Raw genomic sequence first — 20150 nt, 5'->3', positions numbered from 1 at the left:
ATGAAGCACGGCCGTGTCATGGAGCTTCCGGAGGATTTCTGGATCCCCATCCCTCTGGATACGGACAACATCACGTCTCTCAGCCCCTTCCTGGTCCCCCAGGACCATCTAGCAAGCTCAGGCACCTACTATGCAATGGCCATATACATGCTTTTCATATTTGTTGTGGGCAGTTTCATCAATGCTCTTACGGTTGCATGCACCATGCAAAACAAGAAGCTCCGGTCCCACCTCAACTACATCCTGGTGAACTTGGCCATGTCGAACCTTCTTGTGTCCGGTGTGGGCTCCTTCACCGCCTTCTGCTCATTTGCATCCAGATATTTCATCCTCGGACCACTAGCATGCAAGATAGAAGGTTTTATTGTAACGCTTGGCGGTAAGACAAACTTTGAGACACATTGTATGAGATTGTGACACTTGAGTTTTGATGAGGTAAAACATGTTTTTAATCCTACATTATGTCGTTCCAGGTATGGTAAGCTTGTGGTCTCTTGCTGTGATAGCTTTTGAAAGATGGCTGGTCATCTGCAAGCCACTTGGTAACTTTATTTTCAAGCCCGACCATGCTTTAGCCTGCTGTGCATTCACCTGGGTGTTTGCACTGATTGCCTCAGTTCCTCCACTGGTCGGATGGAGCAGGTCAGTATTACATCTGCACTGATAACAGGGATGCAAAGCTGATGTGCTCACTCATTGCTCTTGTGTTTATCTCTCCAGGTACATCCCAGAAGGCCTGCAGTGCTCCTGTGGTCCAGACTGGTACACCACCAACAACAAATACAACAATGAATCCTACGTGATATTTCTCTTCTGCTTCTGCTTCGCTGTTCCCCTCGCCACCATTATCTTTTGCTACAGCCAGCTCCTTTTTGTACTGAAAATGGTGAGGCAAAGTTAAGAAAAAATGAAAACAGAATTAAAGAATGTTGTTTGGCCAATAATTGTGTAATACTGCTACTTAACCATTTGGTGCATGTACCACTAAACATGAAGAACCCATAAGTCATGAGACTTGGCTCACCTTTCTCCCTCAACAGGCAGCGAAGGCCCAAGCAGAGTCTGCTTCCACCCAGAAGGCAGAGCGGGAGGTGACCAGGATGGTGGTTCTCATGGTGATGGGCTTCCTGGTGTGCTGGTTGCCTTACGCCTCCTTTGCTCTTTGGGTGGTCAACAACCGTGGGCAGCCTTTTGACCTGAGGTTTGCTTCTATACCGTCTGTGTTTTCCAAGTCCTCTGCAGTCTACAACCCGGTCATCTATGTTCTCCTCAATAAACAGGTCAGTTGGATGTCCCGAAATGTTGAAAACCTACTACAGGTATGCTTTATAAGGCTTATTTTAAAATGTATTTTTCCTTTGATGTCTCTCAGTTCCGTTCATGCATGATGAAGATGCTGGGGATGGGTGGAGCTGATGACGAAGAGTCGTCGACATCGTCAGTGACCGAAGTCTCCAAAGTTGGGCCTGCTTAGACTGAACATTAAGACCGTTAACTTCTCTGCCACTAATGATTGTGGATTGTAAATAACAGTAAATGTACGTGTGTTTTGTTCACATGAAAAAAAAATGTATATGCGATTTAAATAATAAAGAAATCCTAAATAATCTGCAAAGTGAAAAATAAAAAAAATAATACGAACTTCTACTGCATATGGTGTCTGTATGTTGTGGATACTGAGAAACAACACAGTCACTGGTTTGGACTGCAGTTTCTTGTTATGGGTGTGTTGTGAAAGTAGCCCATTATTAACTGTGGAATTCAGATATGCAATGTGGGGAAACTAACATATTGGTTTCTGTTAAGGATGTTTTAGTTTTTTCTAAAGCTACTGCTGCAGAGGTGACTGATCATTTGTGTTAATATCACTGTTTGATTGTGTTGCTTTGAATGTCCCTATGCAGTTCAACGAAAGCTTTTCCATTTGTTCATTTCTAAGTCATCCTCCCGTCTCTGTAATATCACAGGGGAGGCCCCTGATACAATGATGTAAACCTCTCCTTGTTTGCTTTGGGTTGTTGGATTAACAGAGCTACCGGACGGTAAGCATCTTCTGCAATTACACCGTGTTCAAAACATCTTATGCACTCTTTAAGATCGAGAAAGGAGGCAAAAGGCCAGAAAGGTAACACAAAGCAGCTTGAGTTAAAACCAATAGAGTGGATTACAAAGGGCTACAGTGCATGAGATTAGAATTAATGTAATTGGAAACCAGATTATCAAGCAAAGACCTGCTGCAATCTTCCCTAAAAAAGTGGGATTAACCTGCTTGGATCAGTTTTGATGTTAAGAGCAAGTGTGCTTGTGTACATACACAAGTGCACCGTGTACACATTTATATGCTTGTGTGTTCCTAGATTCAGATATTTGTAGATAATGTTGACATGATCGACCAAATCTTGAAATTCTTGTTCACTGACCAATACGGTGATGTTCTTAACAGCCGGATGTGTGTAACTTTCAGCATTCACATTCATAATTTAGACCATTCTCTTGCTTACCATGAACAACAACCTCTTACAAAGATCTACTGTATCTCTTAAACTGCTGTTAGATAAGCACCAACGCAGGCTTTCCAACCATTAGCTTGTGCACGTGTGTTTCGTGTATTTTCCAATGACACTAACACTAAATACAAAATTTGTAGCATGTGCTGTTGTCTTTAAATGCGTGGCAGACGTTGTCCTCAACCCTCGATGCCAGCTGTAATGAAAGAGTCGTCTGCCGCACTTTTTTCAAACATGCGGGTTGTAAACTACTTGGCAGCGCTGCCAGAACTGTCAACCGCTAAATGACTTAAACCAATCAATGCAAACCCGAATGAATCAGTCAATTATAGTAATTTAATCTTTTGATGTGCACAAGGGACATCCTGGGAACCTTTATAAAAGCCAGTCCTCCACAAAAGTTTAACAAGACGTTAGGGACACAGACTTCCCAGTATTGAGATCTGTCTCTTAAATAGTTTATTCTTTTTTCTTATTTTATCATATATGTGACATTGACGAAGCGACAACACCGTCTAAATGAAAGCAAATCGTGGCATGGAGCTGCCAGAGGACTTCTGGATACCCGTCCCCCTGGACACCAACAACATCACGTCACTGAGTCCTTTCCTGGTCCCCCAGGACCACTTGGGAAACTCGGCCACCTTCTACTCCATGGCAGGATTCATGTTCTTCACATTCGTGTGTGGCACTAGCATTAACGTCCTCACCATTGCATGCACCATCCAATACAAGAAGCTCCGGTCCCACCTCAACTACATCCTGGTGAACTTGGCCATGGCAAACCTTCTTGTGTCCGGTGTGGGCTCCTTCACCGCCTTCTGCTCATTTGCATCCAGATATTTCATCTTTGGACCACTAGCATGCAAAATTGAAGGCTTTTTGGCAACGCTTGGCGGTAAGATTTGTACTGTAGTTTCAAAATAATAAACTAATTCCATTTGATCATGCCTTTCCATTACTGGATTTTGTATTACTTGTATAATTGTATGTCCATCTCATTTCAGGTATGGTAAGCCTGTGGTCTCTTGCTGTGATAGCTTTTGAAAGATGGCTGGTCATCTGCAAGCCACTTGGTAACTTTATTTTCAAGCCCGACCATGCTTTAGCCTGCTGTGCATTCACCTGGGTGTTTGCACTGATTGCCTCAGTTCCTCCACTGGTCGGATGGAGCAGGTCAGTATTACATCTGCACTGATAACAGGGATGCAAAGCTGGTGTGCTCACTCATTGCTCTTGTGTTTATCTCTCCAGGTACATCCCAGAAGGCCTGCAGTGCTCCTGTGGTCCAGACTGGTACACCACCAACAACAAATACAACAATGAATCCTACGTGATATTTCTCTTCTGCTTCTGCTTTGCCGTTCCCTTTACCACCATTGTCTTTTGCTACAGCCAGCTCCTTTTTACACTCAAAATGGTGAGACAAATCACAAAAAACATCTTCAATTTGATAACATAAAACTTAAATGTAGTTACTTTGGTTCACCAAAATGTTTTTGTTTTGAAAAGATGTAATTTTATCACTAAAAAAGTCTTCTTAGAATTGAACAGCATTTATATTTAAAGGCACATCATCTTATGTCTCAAGGCCAAAGTATCATTTGACTGACTTATCTCAAGACTGTGCAAATTTGAGTCGATACATGTCGATGTGCAGTCCTTGTGAAGCAGTCCCATCAACAACGTGGTTCTGACAGGCATGGTTCGGAAAATACTTAACACATGCAGTCATTGAAATTGCCGGTGATACTACTGGCTTTGTAAAAAAATCTTTGACCCAACTCACCTTTCTCCCTCAACAGGCAGCGAAGGCCCAAGCAGAGTCTGCTTCCACCCAGAAGGCAGAGCGGGAGGTGACCAGGATGGTGGTTCTCATGGTGATGGGCTTCCTGGTGTGCTGGTTGCCTTACGCCTCTTTCGCTCTTTGGGTCGTGAATAATCGAGGACAAACATTCGACCTGAGACTGGCGACCATACCCTCCTGCCTCTCGAAGGGCTCTGCGGTCTACAACCCTATCATCTATGTTGTCTTCAATAAACAGGTTGGTTAAATATTGTGATGAAGAACAATTTTAACGATGCTCTTTTTGCTTCATGCAAAGAAGCATGCGGGAAAACTGTTGGACTGCTGAAAATGTGCAAAAATAGTCTCTATGTTTCATGTGTGTACAATCTTATAATCTTACTTCAGTCTGAGTGCAACATTTTGTAATATGAGCATACCGTTTCCTCCTCTTAGCTTTTAAAGAGAAAATCCGTCACCTTTTATGTGGATGTCCAGTTAGTGCTAATGGTAAATGTAGTCCACTGGAGAAATGAACTCCCCGGTGCGTACTATCTGCTTTCCGAGTGAATATCTGAGTCAGTCAAAGCACTGTCACATGTACACTGTCAAAGATCCTTGCCGTCTTTTACATCCTCTGCACTTATATTTTTGGCTGCCATTTTTGCTGTTGGATGTGTAACACAGGCAAAGAGAACAAGGTTTAAAGAGGTATTGCCCCCCAAAGTTACCAAAGCTGAAATAGCACTCTGTAGTTTTTCCGTATACTAAGTACGTTACTGTCCCGTCACTGGTATAAGTAACAACAAGAGGTTTAGCAGCTGCGCCCCAGAGACACAGAGAACATCACTAACAACTGCAGGCCTTTTTGACACTATCTACTTTGATAGCTAGAAATAAGGTTGAAAATCTGCAAATATTAACGTTGACAGACCATCCAGTAACTTTCAGGCTTTGAGTCAATGCTGTATTGTATTGATCCGAGTATACTCTACTGCTGCAATATTTTTTTATCAATTAAAAAAAATAATTGATTTATTCACTTTGCTATGTCATGTGTAGACGAATAAATATAATATGTTTAAGTTTTTGAAAATTGAAACAATCCCACTGAAAACTGCTGCAGTTTGCAGTATCTTCCGCAGTGCCTGTTTTGATAAAACCACTGGTGGGTGCCAAAGTAAATTTTTATATTTTATACATAATGCCTTTAATGGTATATCAGTTATCTTTATACATGATGATAAAAAAAGATACCATATGTACATGTTAACTACTTTGATGATCTGTTTTTTTCCTTTTCAGTTCCGCTCATCCATGATGAAGATGCTGGGGATGAGTGGAGGTGACGATGAAGAGTCGTCAACGTCAGCGTCAGTGACCGAAGTCTCAAAAGTTGGGCCTGCTTAGACTGAACATCAAGACTTGACACTAATGATTGTGAATTGTATATAACAGTATATGTATTTTGTCATATGAAAAAATATGACTGCAATGTTGCTGATCATAAATCATAAAGAAATCATAAATAATCTGCAAAATTAAAAATTAAAAAAACAACAGTTGGTAGTAGTGGTTTGTGTATTTATGTTGATGACATTCACTGGTTTGGAATGTTTTCCTTATATGGGTGTTGTGTTGTAAAGCACATATTCACTGCAAAATGCAAGAAGAAAAGTTAAGTGGTGACATTGAAGTTATTTTTTATCTCTGCCAGGAGATTATGACATCAGTCGTGAGTGTGCATCTCTGTGTTTGTCCACGGCTAATCTCGCATACTGCTTCACCGAAACTGAATAATAATTTGGGTGCTCATTTATGGCTGCGTGCTCAAGGACTTCTCGTGGTTGCAGTGACTCACACTTTCTCAAAACACCTTTTGTTGCCTGTTTGATACTGCCATTGACTGCCTGCTGACTACTGATTCCCCACTCTCTACTCTTAAACTCTTAACCGACACCCTGTCGATAGGGGCCGCAAATGGTCACACAGCTGAGTGCATCGCCACCGCCTTTGCCGCTGCTCTGCAGCCAGACACACAGTCATTCCGTGCCGTTTTATTAGACATCAACCTTACGTTTACAAGTGTATTGTCAAAAATATTTTGCTAAGCATAAATTAAGTCAAGTTGCGGTTACGCTCGTGAGACGGGGCTGAGATGTGTGCCGGCACAAAGACAGGGCAGACATCTGCATGAATTCAAATGAGAGCATATGTCTTTTGTGTGAGACGTGCAAGTGAAAAACACGTCTGATACACTTGCAGAGACAATTGTGGGTTGTAGTCATTCAATCAAACATTACAGCAGTGGTCGTTGCAGACACACCTGGCAGAGAAGTTGTTACTGTTAAGGATTTCAAACTCTCACGAACAGATGATTCTAACCAAAATATTACAAAATCTAGTTTGCAAACTCATTTTTGATATTTGACTAAATCAACAGCTGTTTCTTTGAAAACATTGGTAACATAAAGCCTTAGGTACATCCTGGATAACTGAGGGCCGAATGCATCCAACTGACTCTGACTCTGACCATCAAAGGTGATGCATGTTATTTTGGGAGTGCGTCATGTGTGTGCACTTCCCCAACAGAAGTAGCATATGTGAGGTCTGTGCGTATTGGCTGTGAACCAAAGCTTTAAAGCCCCTCCTTAAAGCAAATTAAGTCAAACCTGAGTAATAGTCAAAAGCCCTATAAAAGTGCCTTTGACACCCCATCAGCAAGAGACAAGCCTCTTTTAGAAGACGTAAGACATCAAGTGTGTCAGTATTATTTCATTTTTTTATTTTAATTTATTTGACACACAACTAGAGAAAAATGAGGGGAATTCGCCCAACGGAGTTCCCAGAAGACTTCTGGATTCCCATCAAACTGGACACCAACAAAATCACATCCCTCAGCCCGTTCCTGGTTCCCCAAGATCACTTAGGGAGCACGGCGATCTTTTATTCCATGTCAGCACTTATGTTCTTCCTGTTTGTGGCCAGCACAGCCATTAATATCCTCACTATTGCATGCACTGTTCAATATAAGAAGCTCCGGTCTCATCTGAACTACATCCTGGTAAACTTGGCTGTGGCAAACCTCCTCGTTGCCGCTGTGGGCTCCTTCACCTGCTTCGTCTGCTTTGAGATTCATTAACCTGTAGTTAAACCTTGAGTTAGTAAACAGCAGACGCTTGAGAGGCAATTACTGACAATGTTGGGCAAACACTACATGGGATCACCTCTTCAGATAGTTTCTGAGATTAGGGGGATGTTCTTGGGTCCATATGTAATGCTTGTCCCAGTAAAGAAAAGGTACATGTTCCCGCAGTGCCCCCCCCCCCCCCCCCCCCCCCCCCCACCACACCCACACACACACACACGCACATTTCTGAACGCCCAAACATGTCCCTCCAACTCACTGTGGATATTTTGAAACTAAAATGTGTTGCAAAACATCATCAGTGAGCTGGAGGGAGAATTTGCGGTAACATTTATTTTGACATTCAAGCACATGAGGAAAACATTTATATATGTTTGTTGGTTGTGTCAACTTGCACCAGGAATTAAATTAGGAGAGTCTTCAAATGGGAGAGTGGAAGCCCAGTCTAGCATTTGAAGCCCATCTGTCTATCTGCAGATCTTTCACATGCAATATCAACCAGTTCATTCATATGTATTCAAAATAGAATGTATCGGACACTACTGTGGTGTAAAAGACTGAGACAAGGCAACGTTCAGCCTACAGATGGCGCCAAACTGCCTCGTTCACACAGCAAGTACCGCGTGAACTGTTTACTGTAACCTTACAACTGTGAGTAAATCAGTACTGAAAAGACTGTCAAGGGGAGTAGGTCTTTTTATTTTGATAGTACATCGACTAATAAATATATAATAGTATTATAAGACAATGTTCGATAACATATTAGACTATTATATTATTTATTATATTATAATTATATTTTGAGTCAAGGTCTTCCTTCTACTGAAAACACTGCCAGACTCATATTAAATCCAGTCTGTCAGTCATTCTTACCTCTTGCCCACAATGTTGCAGGTACGCGGTTCACAAGTTCACTCACCAAGCCGAGACTTTACCGTACAGAGTTCAGAGGATAACTTGGCAGACGAACACACACACACATATTTGCGAGCAGGAATGATTTTCTACATATTATACATAATAAAAGTGCAACAGAAACAAGATATATCATTGTGCTTTAAGCCAATAAGCCAAAGAGGGTTAACTTAATAGGATTACCCATTAATCTCTTTAGTCACACAAGTCATACTATTTACACTTCACAACGTATGTGCCCGAGTATTGTAACCAACTCTTGCGTTCATCAATATACAATATATATCAAACACAATACATCTAAACATATCAAGCTATGTTGAAAAGAAAATGCTGTGGAAGATTTTGTGCTCTTATTTTTAGTTTTACATCTGAAAATGATGAATATTACAAGCAAACACACGTGGTTACATGTTGCCTGCCTGTCATGCTGCTGAGAACAGATGAAAATCAGTCAGTCGAATCAATACGTTGACACCGTTGCCTCTGGGTCGTAGGCCACCACGGGTCAGCTGTGCTGCAGGGAAAAGCAAAGGGGGAAACAAGACCACTCTTTTCATCACATCGTCCCTCAACAACATCTATGCACAAATCTGAGAACACGGATCATTACCTGATGTGAAGTGAACGCGATGGGGAGCAAAGGTGGACTTTTACCAATCACGAATAGTCCAGAACTAGCGGAATTCCAGACCTACCCTCGAAACATCACAGCATCACATGGAAAATAGGGATCAAAAAACATTAATATCAACCCCACCTCTTGGATGATATCAAGATACTGAAAGCAAAATACTCCCCCCTAAGACAATGCAGCAGTACTTCATAAACAATATTGAAAATACAAAGTCAAACATGAATAGACACATATTATTTAAATGAAGGAAAATAGTAGAAACGTTTACAGATTTCTTTAGTTTCAGGATCCATCTTCTCCTTGATCTGCAGTCCTTGTCCCACATGGAGGTCTTAACAAATCTGCGAGCCAGCCACTTGAGCAACAAGTGGACTCGAGAGAAACAACAGATTAACATAAACTAGCAGCTTTTGTTGACCTGTGAGCCAAGCTGAACTGTTGCTCCGGAAAGATTATTGCGTTACGGAGTGAGCACGCCAGAAGTAATTACTCTGTGTTAATCTGTTTTACGGAAGAACCTGAACTGTCCGTATAATCTGCTTTGGTCTGCTGGATGAGAACTCTTCACCTGCGTCAACCCACTGCTGATTAGCGGTTCAACACTAAGAGGGGAGAACTTACTGTACAACATCATGGTCTCATGCTGAGCGGACTTTGTAATTGTGCCTTAAAAGTTCAGGACAGAAGGAAGGACAGTGATCATCACAGTCAAGCTCTCTAGAGAAAAACAATGTACTGACAAATTCAGATTGTTGACACTGGTTTTTAATGCCTGAACGTTTGTTGCTCCTACATCTCTTTTGCACATTTGCAAACAGGATGAAGCCACTTTTTGGAGAAAAATGTTTCCGTTAATGGTCTGGATTTGCAGGCTGTTCATTTGTTTGTGTAGGTAGTTTGTCTCTCCTGTTTTTTGTGTATTCATTGGATTTGTAATGTTCTGAGGGGCAAAGAGCTTGCCATCACGGCCTCCTCCTGGCTGCATCCCACTGCCTCCCGGATCTGATCTCTCTCCAAAACTTTTGTATCTTTTGTACATCTCCGTTGTCTCTGCGTGATGAATTGCACAAATAAGGACAGCGACACACACCATCTCTCTCCTCAAAAGCCTTCACGTCGTTGCCCTCGGTTGTACACGTTACAAAGTGACAGAAATTGTTTGTGTGAAGAATTAGACAGTTTAAGAGACAAGAGAAACCTAATTTGATGCACTGTCAACTAAAATAAATGGAAATTTTGAAAAATCCAACCATCAATGCATCATTTAAATCCCATTTTCAACTATGTTAGAAAGCAACATAAGCTTGCGGTAATAGACAATAATTAAGAATGCAAGAGGATGCCAAATTCCTTAATCACTAGCTGCTCTGATCCGCTAAATGCACACTATCCTGTTGGGAATACCCCGAACTGGAGAGCTTTGGACTGACACAGCTGTCACCCAGCGTCATTTTGCCAAAAATATCTCAAATTCACAACTAATTACAAGTATCCTGAAGACCAGTATGTAGTGATCAAATATCCACAATGAAATATCACAGTATTTCTTTTAATGATATCAGCACCACGCTGCCTTGATTTCTCATTATTTCAGTATTTATTTTGTTCATTGTTATTCAAGCCAATAATCCTGCCCCTCTGCTCACTGACTCAAGACAAAGAATGTGCATGCATATCACTCCATCCTTTCAAAAGTGTTTTTTTTCGACAGCCGTCCCTCAGAAATCGTGATGAGATACCCTCGCCCCTTTGCCTTTGACACATGGATTATGACGTGACTTATGGGCTCAAAGCAGAGTCTAAAAACCCAACGTGCTGATGTGAACTCTCAAATCTGCCCGGCTTAAAGCTGTCTTACTTCCCTCACGTAAACCTCAATGGTGACTGACTATTATAGTTCGGCTACTTTTCGAATTAAGCTGCTTTAAGACTTGGCTGTCCTCTCATGCCCACCAGGGTCCGCATCTACAGAATGTACTTACCTGGACCACAACATCACACACAATATCAAATCAAGTTAACATGCACAGTTCTCCTGTGTTTGTCTTAGCTTCACAACGGATGCAATTCAAGATATTAGGTTTCCCAATGTGGAATTATTCCTCTTCATTTAAAAGTAAAAGAAAATAATTGTTTGCTTTGAAGCTTAATTTACCATTTGATACACATACTCAGTGCTGCTTTACTTATTATTTCTAAATTGTTGTAGTTGTATAGAAAAAGACAATATTGGCTACAGCAGGTCTCAATGAAATCGAACGATGGCTGAACATTGACTTTTGTGTGTTAGTTAAAGGTCTGGCAACTAATTCCCATTTGAACGGCATGGAAGGCAATCCACTTTCAAGATTATTTGGGCATTTTGTGTCTTAAGGTCATAAGCTAATAGTTTTAATTACAGTTCAAATAAGTTTGCCGGTGGTGGCTTTGACGCAGTATCACTGCCAAGCAGGACACCACAGATAACCTAACATCCTTATCCAATCAGAGGTCTACGTCTGCTTCAGAGTATAAAAGCTAAAGTCAGATGTGTTGCACCAGGCACCCAAGGAGGTTGCAAGTGACAAGAAAGGTCGACTGCTGAGGTCCTCCCTTTACGATCAGAATGACAGAAGAGTGGGGAAAACAGGCATTTGCTGCCAGGCGGTACAATGAAGACACAACAAGAGGATCTGTCTTCACCTACACAAACAGCAATCATACCAAAGGTACAGTATCATCATTCATCATCAGTTTTGTTATAATTCATTGGGCATGTTAACCAGAGCGAAATCTACACAATGTTTGCCAATAGAACCTAATTTACATGTAATGATTCACTACCTTATTTTGTTGACTTTAAAGGTAAATTCACTCACTTGAGTAATCTTCAAAGTCAGTATGGTTGAATTTTATAGACTTAAAATAATTACACTTGGTAATTATTTTACATACACACACACTTATGCAGGCATTTTATGTTTGGAGTTACAAAGATCATTTTAATTCATTAAATTCGTTATTTTTAATTGATTATTTTATACCAGCAAGAACTAATTTGATAATGTTGCATGACATATGACAGATCTACATAATTACATACTTTAAAGATTTGTTCTGTCTCTTCACCAGAGATTGAGCTCTATCTCACATACACATTTTGCTTCCAAGCCGCTACGCAAGACTGTGAACTTGCCTAATGTGAACGTTTGTGGTTAGAGGTTGTATCGTTGTAAATTCACATTGACAAAAGCTTTAGAGTTAAAACTACAAAAAAAGAAAAACTTTCTTTTCATTCTTATTATCATTTAATACATAAATAAGGGCTGTCTCAGTCTTTCTAAGTCCTTACAAAAGAAGATTTAAAAAGAAGAAGATGTGGACTACATGACATTCTATACTGTGAAGCTAAATATGTGATTGCTTTTTGTTCTTTCAGATCCCTTTGAGGGTCCTAACTACCACATTGCTCCTCGATGGGTTTACAACCTTTCAACATGCTGGATGTTTGTCGTGGTCTTCCTATCAGTCTTCACCAACGGTCTCGTCTTGGTGGCCACAGCAAAGTTCAAGAAACTCCGTCACCCTCTGAACTGGATCTTGGTCAATCTTGCAATTGCTGATCTTGGAGAGACAGTTTTTGCCAGCACCATCAGTGTGTGCAACCAGTTTTTTGGTTACTTCATCCTGGGACACCCAATGTGCGTCTTTGAGGGCTACATTGTCTCAGTCTGTGGTAAGTGGTCACTGTGTTTTTCTCTTCTTTGATTGGAAGGAGTTTTCTCCGTGTAGCATATGTTATCAGGCTGAGAATGAACCTTTATTGAGTATCCTTATTCTTTACACAGGTATTACCGCTCTCTGGTCCCTGACTATCATCTCCTGGGAGAGATGGATAGTTGTGTGCAAACCTTTTGGAAACGTCAAGTTTGATGCAAAATGGGCCACAGGTGGAATAGTGTTCTCCTGGATCTGGGCTGCCGTGTGGTGTGCTCCCCCGATGTTCGGATGGAGCAGGTAGCCTATTATTTTTTAATCTTGAAAAAAACCTCACTGAGTTTTAAATGAATCAGAACAGTAAACTAAACATTTCCTTGCATCAGGTACTGGCCTCATGGACTAAAGACTTCCTGTGGACCAGATGTATTCAGCGGAAGTGAAGACCCTGGAGTCCAGTCCTACATGATTGTCCTTATGATTACATGTTGTTTAATTCCTTTGGGCATCATCATCTTGTGCTACCTTGCAGTCTGGCTAGCTATCCGTGCTGTAAGTGATCTTACCAACAGCATTATACTCTATATAAAGTCAAACACCGCCTGGCTGAATCTCACACTATGTTGATTTGTGGATCACAGGTTGCCATGCAGCAGAAGGAATCAGAGTCAACCCAAAAAGCTGAGAGAGATGTATCCAGAATGGTTGTTGTCATGATTGTGGCATATATTGTCTGCTGGGGACCTTACACAACTTTTGCCTGCTTTGCCGCGGCTAACCCTGGATATGCCTTCCATCCTCTGGCTGCTGCCTTGCCTGCATACTTTGCCAAGAGCGCCACCATCTACAACCCAGTTATCTATGTCTTTATGAACCGACAGGTGGGCACAACAGTGACATTGACACATATATCAGCTTCTCTATGTCCAAATCAGACATTTTTAACAAGGTTTTTCTCTCTCTCCCTAACAGTTCCGTTCATGTATCATGCAGCTCTTTGGCAAAGAAGCGGATGATGGCTCTGAAGTATCCACATCAAAGACAGAGGTCTCCTCCGTGGCTCCTGCATAAAGTTGTTGATATTCTCCTTTTTGGGAAAAAAAAATGAGAACCATTGTAATTTGTACAGTATATATGTATTGTTTCATTTATCTTTTTTTTTTTTTTTTAGTAAATATAGCTTTCTGGCAAAAGACAAAAACAACATCAAAAAATACACAAAGCAAATGAATCATTATATGACTGGTCTTTTTTCAGATGAACATAAATATGAAGCATACTGAAAGTTTTCCTTTTGGTGACTTTTAAAAACTACCGGTGCAGACATCATCAGATACCGTTAGAACTGGTGTTAATGTTACTGTTTAGTGCGAGGCCGTACAAACATTTTATGGTCTCAAAAAACTTTTAAAAATAAGGGTGTGGAGCAGCTCCAGATTGTATATCTTGGTGGATGTTTTGTAGTAGAACAGGTTAAAAAAACATGAGGGTTGACATAGTGTCAATCTTACAATGGCAGAAGTACTTGATTAAAGAAGTCAGAAGTCCAAGATCACCCGTCCAGATTCTCTTCATCCTCCCTCTGGGATTAAGTTGGCTGAGAAAGACTGCATAATTTTCACAACTGAAAACGAAATTGTTTTCTTAAAATATAATCCAAGCTTGGTAAATTGTTAACGTGGAAGAGCAGTGTATTGGCTGGAGACAAACACAGCAATTCCACCCTCTAACCAATTTAGTGTTGAGGTTGCAGATTGCAACCAACTGAATACTCCTGCTTACCCCTTCTTTCCAAGCATGTCGGAGAACTAGCGTCTCCTTCAGGTAACATTAAAACAATAGTCAGTGTTTGGTTTGTCCATTCTAGGCTACTTAGAAACATAGCAGTGCAACATGGCAAACTCTGTGAAGAGGATCCGCTCCATATGATATGATGGGCTCATTCTAAATGAACAAAAACACAAGGATACTGAGATTCAGGTGATTATACACTAATGAAAACATAGATATGAAAATGGTGCTATTAGATCCCCCATTATTGTTGGAATGCTGTTAAGCATTCCAACTATTGTTATCCTGTTTCTCTTTATTGTTGGAATGCTGTTAAGCATTCCAACTATTGTTATCCTATTTCTTTATTCTTCTTTATTTTATTTTTATTTTTTTTATAATTATATTTCTTCCGTACGCTTTTTGAAACTCTTCTGCTCCTTCATATTTTAAGCTACAGAAACCGTTCAACTATCAAAATGTTCAGCTCTTTCAGCAGAGGGGTGCTATGACTTTTCATATTTCTAACCTTTAAACTTTATGAATTATTAAGCTTTTTGCAATTTTGTTTTTGAATGGGTTTCTATGGAGAAAATGTTCAAATCCTCTTCAACTTTCAAATCCTTCTACTTCCTCATACTTTCAGCTACAGACACCATTTTAACTTTAAAATGTTGAGAAAACCCTGATCTATTGCCGCATTATTCAGCTTTTTGATATCTTTTATACTTTTTGAACTGCAGCAGTTTAACTTTTATGATTTTTTCAGCCCTTTTCTGCTTTTATAATGGGTGTGTATTGCGCAGCTTAGAGTGCGTGATGTCACCGCTAGAGTGAAGAGCAGCTTGAGATTCTTGTGAAAAAAACATTTGTCTTTTGCCACTGTGTCCACAATCTTCACTCTTCATGCATAATTTCTGGATGTAGAAGTAGCTAATCTTGTCCTTGTCGTAGACAAATGACTGTGGAATCCCACAGATTTACACATTTGGCACAGAAGCCTGTAATTGAGAGGAAAACCAACTTTCTGCTCCATAGAGACCAATGTTAAATTTTGCTTCAAACACATCTTCCACAGAACACGGTACCCCCATTTCTAAATCGCCAGTTCAGCCACATTTTTTACACTACAGACACAATTTTTACAGGATCTGTTCTTCAACTCATCCTTCCTCTCATTTATTAATATCGGAGCAATAGGAGCTACGGTTATGGGAGTTTTGAGGATTTGTTTGAGAGGTGTTTCCCTGTTTAATCTCCATGAAAAGGCTGCAAGGACACAGGTGTTCATGATTAAGCTCATTAGTGATGTTGATAAACACACAGACTCACAGACACACACACACTCCTCTCTATCTCTCTGTGTGTCTCTCTCTCTCTCTGTGTCTCTCTCTCTCTCCCTCTCTCTCTGTGTCTCTCTCTCATACGTCATTCAGGTTCTTAGAGATCTTTAGAGGATCCCCCCCCACACACACACCCCATTTTAAAATAAAAGCCCCACAGAATGATTTCTAACTGAAATGCTTATGATGAAGCCTGACATTTAATAACCTGCTTGTGTTTATCTAACATTATAAGTCCACCCCTCCCCCACACCCCATTTCAAAATAAAAGCCCCACAGAGTGAAATATAACTGAAATGCTTGTGATGAAGCCTGACATTTAATAACCTCTGTTTATGTGTCAAACATTATGATTATGTCTCCTCTCCCCCCCACCCAGCCCCACCCTTTCAAAATAAAAGCCCCATGGATTAACTGTATGTAAACATTAAGCTCAAAATTAGACTTTTTCAAATACTATTATTACTACTACTACTACTACTACTGTTATATTATATACTACGACCACTACTACAGCTATTACTACTACTACTTCTTCTAAATACTAATACTTCTACTACTAATGATACTTCTACTACAACTACAACTTCTACTACTACTATTACAAATATCACTACTGCTACTACTTATTATAATGCTACTAATACTTCTACTACTAATAATACTTCTACTACAACTACAACTTCTAGTACTACTACTACAAATATCACTACTGCTGACATTTTTTAAGCCACAGAAACCATTCGAATATCAAAATATTCAGCTCTTTCAGGAGAGGGGTGCTTTGACTTTTCATATTTGTAATCTTTAAATTCTTTGAATTATTAAGCTATTTGCAATTTTCTTTTGAATGGGATCTCTATGGAGAAAATCTTCAAATCCTGTTAAACTTCTTCAACTTTCAAAGCCTTCTTCTTCATACTTTCAGCTACATATGACTTCATATTTTTAATCTTTCAACTTTTTGAATTATTAAGCTTTTTGCAATTTTTTTTAAATTGGATATCTATTTTCAGCAATGTTTTTGAGATTCATTTCAGCTTTCAGCATTCCAACGCATTTTCAGCAGGAAATGCATTTTCTAGTTCAACTATTTCTTCCGTACGTATTTTGCTATCTATCTCCTTCCACATTTTTTAAGCTACAGAAACCGTTCAAATATCAAAATGTTCAGCTCTTTCAGCTCATGTGTGCTATGACTTTTCATATTCATAACCTTTAAACTTTATGAATTATTAAGCTTTTTGCAATTTTTTTTTTGAATGGGTTTCTATGGAGAAAATGTTCAAATCCTCTTCAACTTTCAAATCCTTCTACTTCCTCATACTTTCAGCTACAGACACCATTTCAACTTTAAAATGTTGAGAAAACCCTGATCTATTGCTGCATTATTCAGCTTTTTGATATCTTTTATACTTTTTGAACTGCAGCAGTTTAACTTTTATGATTTTTTCAGCCCTTTTCTGCTTTTATAATGGGTGTGTATTGCGCAGTTTAGAGTGCGTGATGTCACCGCTAGAGTGAAGAGCAGCTTGAGATTCTTGTGAAAAAAACATTTGTCTTTTGCCACTGTGTCCACAATCTTCACTCTTCATGCATAATTTCTGGATGTAGAAGTAGCTAATCTTGTCCTTGTCGTAGACAAATGACTGTGGAATCCCACAGATTTACACATTTGACACAGAAGCCTGTAATTGAGAGGAAAACCAACTTTCTGCTCCATAGAGACCAATGTTAAATTTTGCTTCAAAAACATCTTCCACAGAACACGGTACCCCATTTCTAAATCGCCAGTTCAGCCACATTGTTTAGACTACAGACACAATTTTTACAGGATCTGTTCTTCAACTCATCCTTCCTCTCATTTATTAATATCGGAGCAATAGGAGCTACGGTTATGGGAGTTTTGAGGATTTGTTTGAGAGGCGATTCCCTGTTTAATCTCCATGAAAAGGCTGCAAGGACACAGGTGTTTCTGATTAAGCTCATTAGTGATGTTGATAAACACACAGACACACACACGCACTCCTCTATCTCTCTCTCTCTCTCTCTCTCTCTCTCTCTCTCTCTCTCTGTGTGTCTCTCTCATACAGTCATTCAGGTTCTTAGAGATCTTTAGAGGATTCCCCCCCCCCCCCCCACACACACCCCATTTCAAAATAAAAGCCCCACAGAGTGAATTCTAACTGAAATGCTTGTGATGAAGCCTGTCATTTAATAACCTCTGTTTATGTGTCAAACATTATGATTATGTCTCCTCTCACCCCCACCCAGCCCCACCCTTTCAAAATAAAAGCCCCATGGATTAACTGTATGTAAACATTAAGCTCAAAATTAGACTTTTTCAAATACTGCCATTACTATTACTACTACTACTACTGTTATATTATATACTACGACCACTACACCAGCTATTACTACTACTACTTCTACTACTTCTTCTAAATACTAATACTTCTACTACTAATGATACTTCTACTACAACTACAACTTCTACTACTACTATTACAAATATCACTACTGCTACTACTTATTATAATGCTACTAATACTTCTACTACTAATAATACTTCTACTACAACTACAACTTCTAGTACTACTAATACTACAAATATCACTACTGCTGACATTTTTTAAGCCACAGAAACCATTCGAATATCAAAATGTTCAGCTCTTTCAGGAGAGGGGTGCTTTGACTTTTCATATTTGTAATCTTTTAACTTTTTGAAATATTAAGCTATTTGCAATTTTCTTTTGAATGGGATCTCTATGGAGAAAATCTTCAAATCCTGTTAAACTTCTTCAACTTTCAAAGCCTTCTTCTCATACTTTCAGCTACATATGACTTCATATTTGTAATCTTTCAACTTTTTGAATTATTAAGCTTTTTGCAATTTTTTTTAAATTGTTCAAATCCTCTTCAACTTTCAAATCCTTCTACTTCCTCATACTTTCAGCTACAGACACCATTTAAACTTTAAAATGTTGAGAAAACCCTGATCTATTGCCGCATTATTCATCTTTTTGATATCTTTTATACTTTTTGAACTGTCCCATTTTAACTTTTATGATTTTTTCACTCCTTTTCTGACTTTATAATGGGTGTGTATTGCGCAGCTTAGAGTGCGTGATGTCACCGCTAGAGTGAAGAGCAGCTTGAGATTCTTGTGAAAAAAACATTTGTCTTTTGCCACTACGTCCACAATCTTCACTCTTCATGCATAATTTCTGGATGGAGTAGCTAATCTTGTCCTTGTCGTAGACAAATGACTGTGGAATCCCACAGATTTACACATTTGACACAGAAGCCTGTAATTGAGAGGAAAACCAACTTTCTGCTCCATAGAGACCAATGTTAAATTTTGCTTCAAAAACATCTTCCACAGAACACGGTACCCCATTTCTAAATCGCCAGTTCAGCCACATTCTTTACACTACAGACACAATTTTCACAGGATCTGTTCTTCAACTCATCCTTCCTCTCATTTATTAATATCGGAGCAATAGGAGCTACGGTTATGGGAGTTTTGAGGATTTGTTTGAGAGGTGTTTCCCTGTTTAATCTCCATGAAAAGGCTGCAAGGACACAGGTGTTTCTGATTAAACTCATTAGTGATGTTGATAAACACACAGACTCACAGACACACATGCACTCCTCTCTCTCTCTCTCTCTCTCTCTGTGTATCTCTCATACAGTCATTCAGGTCTTACAGCTTTTTACAGGACTCCCCTCCCCCCACTCCATTTTAAAATAAAAGCCCCACAGAATGAATTCTAACTGAAATGCTTATGATGAAGCCTGACATTTAATAACCTGCTTGTGTTTATCTAACATTATAAGTCCATCCCCCCCCCCCACACCCCATTTCAAAATAAAAGCCCCACAGAGTGAATTCTAACTGGAATGCTTGTGATGAAGCCTGTCATTTAATAACCTCTGTATGTGTGTTCCATACTTTCTGATTCTGTCTCCTCCTCCTCTCTCCCCCACCCAGCCCCACCCTTTCAAAATAAAAGCCCTATGGATTAACTGTATTTAAACGTTACGAAACCGTTCGAATATCAAAATATTCAGCTCTTTCAGGAGAGGGGTGATATGAATTTTCATATTTGTAATCTTTAAATTCTTTGAAATATTAAGCTATTTGCAATTTTCTTTTGAATGGGATCTCTATGGAGAAAATCTTCAAATCCTGTTAAACTTCTTCAACTTTCAAAGCCTTCTTCTCATACTTTCAGCTACATATGACTTCATATTTGTAATCTTTCAACTTTTTGAATTATTAAGCTTTTTGAAATTTTTTTTAAATTGGATATCTATTTTCAGCAATGCTTTTGAGATTCATTTC

The 20150-nt window shown here is 39.5% G+C and overlaps 3 protein-coding genes across 4 annotated transcripts; all 3 read left to right on the top strand.

The window, feature by feature from the left end:
- Window positions 1–1474, top strand: LOC142954609 (blue-sensitive opsin-like). Its single transcript, XM_076095720.1, has 5 exons — window positions 1–379; window positions 474–642; window positions 721–886; window positions 1041–1280; window positions 1373–1474. Exons 1-5 carry the CDS (start codon window positions 1–3, stop codon window positions 1472–1474), a joined length of 1056 nt encoding a protein of 351 aa, XP_075951835.1.
- Window positions 1475–3026: 1552 nt separating this feature from the next.
- On the top strand, window positions 3027–5703 carry LOC142954611 (blue-sensitive opsin-like). The gene is made up of 5 exons (XM_076095724.1): window positions 3027–3405; window positions 3515–3683; window positions 3762–3927; window positions 4313–4552; window positions 5599–5703. The coding sequence occupies exons 1-5, from the start codon at window positions 3027–3029 to the stop codon at window positions 5701–5703; spliced, it is 1059 nt and encodes a 352-aa protein (XP_075951839.1).
- A 5853-nt stretch (window positions 5704–11556) lies between these two features.
- LOC142954617 (red-sensitive opsin) lies at window positions 11557–14391 on the top strand. 2 transcript variants are annotated; one of them, XM_076095734.1, is made up of 6 exons: window positions 11557–11701; window positions 12412–12708; window positions 12821–12989; window positions 13076–13241; window positions 13331–13570; window positions 13662–14391. In XM_076095734.1, the coding sequence occupies exons 1-6, from the start codon at window positions 11599–11601 to the stop codon at window positions 13758–13760; spliced, it is 1074 nt and encodes a 357-aa protein (XP_075951849.1). In that variant the 5' UTR covers window positions 11557–11598; the 3' UTR covers window positions 13761–14391. The 2 variants fall into 2 exon arrangements, with proteins under 2 accessions (XP_075951849.1, XP_075951848.1); XM_076095733.1 differs by having other exon boundaries at window positions 13331–14391.
- The last annotated feature ends 5759 nt before the right edge of the window (window positions 14392–20150 follow it).

The sequence above is a fragment of the Anarhichas minor genome, unplaced genomic scaffold (genome assembly GCF_050575085.1).
Source record: "Anarhichas minor isolate MPS153535 unplaced genomic scaffold, ASM5057508v1 ptg000021l, whole genome shotgun sequence".
In the NCBI taxonomy this organism is placed as follows: domain Eukaryota; kingdom Metazoa; phylum Chordata; class Actinopteri; order Perciformes; family Anarhichadidae; genus Anarhichas; species Anarhichas minor.
The sequence above is the reverse complement of the archived record's forward strand: the minus strand, read 5'-3'. Positions and strand labels throughout refer to the sequence as shown.